The 6,463-nt window shown below is 42.2% G+C and overlaps 1 protein-coding gene across 1 annotated transcript in view; it reads left to right on the top strand.

Annotated features, from left to right (window-relative positions):
• Window positions 1–10: 10 nt before the first annotated feature.
• Window positions 11–6,463, top strand: part of LOC111269846 (sialin) — a gene marked incomplete in the record, with an annotated part of 7,816 nt that continues 1,363 nt past the window's right edge. The window contains 2 exon segments of the mRNA XM_022849709.2: window positions 11–2,678; window positions 5,998–6,463. Coding sequence (XP_022705444.1) covers window positions 1,320–2,678; window positions 5,998–6,180 — 1,542 coding nt within the window.

The following is a 6,463-nucleotide window of genomic DNA, read 5'->3' as shown; positions in this document are numbered from 1 at the left end:
TCATTGTGTAGTTGTCCGTTGGCCGCTGTGTAATGAACGTGTCTGCCGAACCGATAACCAAATGGCGAATTACCATCCCAAGCCGAGGGCCAGTACCAAACACCAACTGTATTAACAGTTATTTCAAAGAGTAAGAACAGCTCTATCTTGCTACATATAGCTGGTGTCGTTCATTGGTCCACAGTGGAACGGTACCCTAGATGAAGCTACGCCAATCAGCTGTTGTGCGAATCAGTTGAAGTGCGTCTCATGGGAGGACTATTGAAATGTCCTTATTTATTGTTTTTGTTGACTAACTGTAATATAGCGGAAACGTACCCAACATTCTAAAAGCAAAGTTGTTAAATATACTGTCCACGAACATTCTCTATATCGTTATCGTGCCGATGAGTGCTAGCTCGTTTTGACAAGTTATGCTGACCCGTTGTCATCGCCGTATTCAGTTCAACCGAGAGCTACACTATAAATCCAACCTTGTGTGCGAGGATCTTCTCCATGTGGCAGAGGAGATATTTGGAGAGCAAAAGTCAATTAGCAACGGAGTAAAAACCCGACGGCCTCATTCGGGGGGGGGGGGGGGGGCCTTCGACAACTGTACTTTGTGAATGCGCTTGGGCCACTCGCGGCGCGCTGCTAACGCTGTATTCCGTGATTCTATAGTGGCCTGTGGAGAAAGAGGTGAGCCAGTGCATTTCAGAAAAGAAGCGAACCAGCAATATACACGCGCCAGTAGATTTGTGGTACTGTGCAAGCGAGAGCTACGCAAAGGCACAAGTACTGTGAACGATTAGCAAAGACACGCCACATATTAGGCGTATTGTGTTCCAGCTAAGGTGATACGTACCGATTTTTTAAAAGTTCTCACAGGAAAATACGCCATCAGTTGAGCGTCAGATCTAGCAAAGCCGATGCCAAACCGAGGAAATTGCACAGCTTTTCTTAGCACCAGCATTACATTTACCGAACCTATGCTACGGCCAGCAACTTCATCATCGTTTCGGTGACAGGGACCCACAGATCTGGGTGGTTTGTGGTTGTAATCGGCGATAGTCGATTGTACCAGTGGTTAGGCTTAAATGCCTGGTAAAATCATTAGAAACTCCCTGACTAAAGTCGCTCGGCTCCTAGCCTACAGACGGATTCATGCGCGAGTCGTCGTAGGAAACCTGCAAAAAAAAGAAAAAGACGCAGTTCCCCGCGTTAAACTGGCCTGACTACACGCAATCACACAGCAGCTTAAAGAAGACGCAGACGATTAACGAAGTCCGAATCGCGTCGTCCCGATATATAAAAACCTTGATACAACTACTACAGCAGAAATGAGTACCGAATGTGACAGACCAGACCCGCTGACCAAGGCCATGGACTCGATTGAGGTAGACGAAATAGTCGTCCGAAAGGTGACGGTGACCGATACGAAGAACTGGTTTAAGTATCGATATGTAATGCAGTTCCTTGTATTTTATGCCATGTTTCTTGTGTACGCGATGCGAGTAAATTTGAGCATCACCATCATATCCATGGTAAACCGGTCGGCTATTGCCCCAGTTAACATCAATAATGTGTCCGACGAATGTAAACTCTTTAATTCGAGTAAAATACATCAGGAAGACGGTCCCTACGTGTGGAACGAAGCAATACAAGGTTATATACTGAATGCGTTTTTCGTCGGCTATATCATAACCCAGATCCCCGGTGGATACATGGCTGATATGTTTTCGGTGAAGTGGGTATTCGGCTATGGGATCTTCTTAACTTCAGTGCTCACGCTTCTATCCGAGGCAGCTGTTCATATCCACGTTATTGCCTTTATCGCTCTACGAGTTCTCGAAGGCGTCTGTGAAGGTGTGACATATCCAAGCCTGTACGCTTTGTGTGCTCGTTGGTCCCCCGTAGCAGAACGGAGTTGGATGGCAGGTATAGCAAACCTAGGAACAATAATCGGAACTGTCGTCGCGATACCCGTATCGGCTCTCCTCTCGAACTCATCCTGGAAATGGGCCAGCGTTTTTTATGTATTCGGCTCGTTGGGGGTAATCTGGAGCTTGCTGTGGTATCTGCTAGCTACAAGTACACCTGAAAAATGCCGCTGGATGTCCGACGAAGAGAAATCATATATTATTAATACGCGTGGTGTGCTCAGCTTTGATAGCCAAAGTCGGCGTAAGATTCCCTGGATGAGCTTGTTAACTTCACGAGCCGTCTGGATCATATCATTCTGCAAGCTAACAAACAGCTTCATTTTCTACATTTTTTTGACAGAGATTCCAAACTATCTTCATTATATCTTCCTGTACCCGATAGAAAAAAATAGCTGGATCAACTCAGCTGCGTATACGAGTGACGCGATCGTTGCATTGATTTCGAGTTGGACGGCCGACCTACTGATTTCACGAAATCCGTCAAGGATCACCACCGTTCGTAAATGGTATGAATGTTCCGCGCAGTTCCTCGGTGCCTTAACCATTTTTCTTATCCCGTTTTGTCACTGTAACTATAAACTTGTCGTCGCTCTTCTAATTCTCAATTCGGCGGTGAATGGCCTGACGGCAGGCGGTAATATTGCTGTGCCTATTGACATTGGGCCAGCGCAGGCCGGCGCCATCCAGGGTTTTGCAAACACTGTGGCAAACATCGCCGGAATCATCGGACCGCTACTTGTCGGAAGCCTCACAAAGGTAGGAAAACAGAAGAGTAATTTCCATTTCATTGAAACACCAGTACGTTTATTATCGCGTAAAATCTCAGTATTTTCTGAGCTTACCAACGATTCTATCAGTTAGGCATTGAGCATAAGAATAGAAAAAGAAGATTTGCCTAACATAATATAGGAGCCAAGTAGCAATATATTGCATTGGTGAACCTTGTTTTCCGATGCTACCATACCCCTACGTAACGATCGTAGCAGTATTACAAACTGGAACAATAGTAACTCGCGCGGTGGTGAAGACTTTTTGATAGCCTCGGCATCAAAACACAAGCGTTTCTCAACGAAGATACCCAAAGTGCGACCAGAATAACGACTATTAGAAGCAAGGGTTTGCATGCAATTTTTACGGACAGATATGATCTCTTTAAATACTGTTCGTTTTGTGTGACAATCTAAGATTTAAAAATTGCAGCAAGAGCTTGCTATTTTGAGTGCTGGTTCGACAAATTGCCGAAAATATATCTTTGTAGATTTGTCTGCGATATTACTCTAGCTGGTTGAGTGTTTGCTATAAACGGGTGGAGAGCGACGCCAAAATGCAAACCAGCTTTTTTCCAGTGTAATTATTTATAAAGAGCGAATATATTATACGTAGCAGAACATTGAGTGACATTTTTCTTATAATAATGCAGTTTCCATAGTACTGGCTTCCGCTGTAATCGGCAGCAGGTTACCTGCTCGTTTTTTATTACCATATATCACCTACAGAAATACGGTCACTGCTAGCAATAATACGTTAAGATTCCAGTAATTCTTGGGACATCAAATGTTATGTTTGAAATGTGGTTTATTGATCTAGTTTTGCAATTAAGACCGTCTGAGAGATGATTACCCATTATATATAGCTGCCCCAACAAATTCTTATCGAGCTCAACAACAACATGCGTTCCTTACTACTATAGGAAACAACTGTGGGGCACGATAAATGATATAAAGTCATCACAAAAGACGGGAGCTTCTCAATGATGAGTACGGCATGCTTTTTTCCCGCACTGTAACTATTCGTAAGAAGAGTCAGGTCCCTATCGTCCGCGCGTATGTTTTTGTCATTTGCAATATACACACCGTTGCTATAATGTGCACGGCCTATATTCAATTCGAAGCACCACCAGCTACGATTCGTTAGAAGGACACACCCAAATACTTCGCAGTATCGAGCATTTTTCTGTTTAAGAACTGCAATTAGTACAATAAATTGCTATATATAGTCCAGCTAGACATTTAAAGGGTTAGCAAAAGCGTTCCCCAATACTATTTCTGGCAGTATTCTGAATCTCACTAGTGTCGCACTGAAATAACCTCCGTAAGATATGTTGCATAAATATGAATACAAATCGACTAACTTTTTTCAAAAGGGTTTTTGAAAACAAGACATACGAGCCCAAACGGGTAGCTTTATGATGAACGATCTGGCCAAAACGCATGTGTTTTGTATCCGCGTTGTCCTCCAAACAGTTTAAAGGTTACGCTAACGAAACGCCCGACGCTAAGGTGCCCCACGACAGGCTTTCGTGACTGCAACTCCCTATACTTTCATCGCCAACGTTACGTTCAATTGATCTGAGATCCTTCTCTCAATTAGTCGTGAGCTTTTGTCGATATCAGCTAGGCCTCTTTTTGCCTGCCACAATTCTGAGAGCATTGTACCGATCGTATAGCTTGAAAGATTTACTTTTAAGCTTCGTTTTTATCTAGGTGTAATATACTAAACGCATTTATGTCAAGTTCGTTAAAACATTTATTAGGAACATGTCGGCACCGCCTGTTTCCGTTACGGGCTTCTTGCCCCTTTAAGGTTCTAGCTGTTAAGAACAAGCAAATATTCGGTCATTAGATGTACAGTTAAGACAGCGCCGTGAATAATAGCGGCGGGGTAGGAGTTGTAAACAGAACCCCTAATAGTTGATTTTGCAGCGTCCTTAAAGTTTACCGGTTTTTTTTTGGTAATTATAATAGCATTTTCAGTGCGCGAAAACTTTCTTATGCGTAAGGTTCTCAAATTCTATGCGGGCAAGCAAATGAGTCTTCGCTCAATCACTGTAATCGAGCGTGACATCTTCTTTTTTTCATTGAATAACAGCATTGTCAGGTCGAAAACCCCGTGAGTCACGTCGAGATATCATGACATACACTACAAGCTTAAAATTACCGAAGTTTTGGCCGATAGGTTTGAGTATGTAGAGATATTTTTATGAACTTAAGGTAAAGACCAGATCGCATTGTACACTAAATAAGCGAGCCGCTACTTTCAGGCGCCAGTTACCCGAGCTAATTCCACTTGTTGCAGTGTATATCATTTTCGTAATTACCATCTGTTGAACGCTTGAAATATCTTTAACATACATAATAGTCACATCTGATTTGTATAGTTCATCTTCCAAGCGAGAATTTTGTCTGAGATCTTGGCTCATATCTAAGCATATCATGGATGACACCATTTAACCTGTGACTCTTAGATAGATCATGAACTCGCATGCATATATGTTCTTCGATTGATTACCTAGTTGCTATTTAAAGATGTAATAAATATTCGTAATTAGCATATAATTATCGGCTAGAAAACCAATCACATGGTTAGGTCATAGTCATACTACAAGGTCTTCAGGCCAGCATGATACACCTGGGATGTAAAACTGACGTAGACTCAAACGCCTTTCTGGCATTATGCGCATCTCGTAGATCTAGAACTTATATATTCAATAAATTCACACTTTGACTAGATTTTAATGACCATGCAAAATCTCATTTAGAGTAAAAGCTGAATTGATAGCTATATCAGGTACCTATAAATGATGGCAACGCTACGCAGCCAAAACTGTGGTACCCTTTGAATGTGTGGTTCGTTTCACAAATCTTGCTTGACAATAACAAATACCTATATTTGCGCTCTGCCGATATATCCGTTCTCTTCACTCTTTCAATAGCGCTTGTTGTAAATGACGATCCTTAAATTGTTTTGATTGCACTCGTTTGTAAATTGCTTAAATAAAATTATACATTTTATTACCGATGCTACAACTTGTTAAAAGTCATATTAGCTAAGTAAATTGACTGACTTCTACATGATTTGGGTTACATTTCAAATGTTGACCTTTTACTTTCGTATCGAACGTCACAATCCGTTAAGGGAAAGCGGACTTCCAAACGGAAAGTTTGGATTACTTTATTATTTTGGGTTCGTAGATTTCAATTTGTTAATCGAATAGCGTTTTGTAACAATCTAACGGAACGAATTGATAGTGTCAGTTAACTAGCCTTCACTACTCTACCTTGGAATGGTATTACAGAATAACGAGACGTTCGAAGCGTGGAATACGGTGTTCTTCATCACAGCCGCGGTCTCACTAACCGGAGCGATCGTATTCTTCTTCTGGGGCACCGCCGAGGTTCAGAAATGGGCCAGTAATGATGATGAGGCTACAATTCTCGTCAGCGAAGATGAAAATCAAAAACGGCACCATTCAGACTGAATCACTGACACGTAACATCTCTGGGTAAATAGAATCTCGGAAGAAGTAAAATCTTACGAAAATCGCCACTACCGCCTGTTGTTGCAACAATCAAAGTCGTTAACTGGCCAGCTTTGCTATCTACCTCACTGTTGACTAAATCAACTGCTTTACCAATTCTACCTGACTGACGGTCGAGTGACGCCGAAGACGACATTACTATCGCTCCTATCATACAACATAGGATAATCTTACATGCATATCGATAGTCACACGAAGTTCTTCAAAAACTGCAATCGGGCCC

The sequence above is a fragment of the Varroa jacobsoni genome, unplaced genomic scaffold, assembly GCF_002532875.2.
Source record: "Varroa jacobsoni isolate VJ856 unplaced genomic scaffold, vjacob_1.0 scaffold_1421, whole genome shotgun sequence".
Lineage (NCBI taxonomy): Eukaryota > Metazoa > Arthropoda > Arachnida > Mesostigmata > Varroidae > Varroa > Varroa jacobsoni.
Note: the sequence above shows the minus strand (reverse complement) of the source record. Positions and strands in the feature narration are given on the sequence as shown.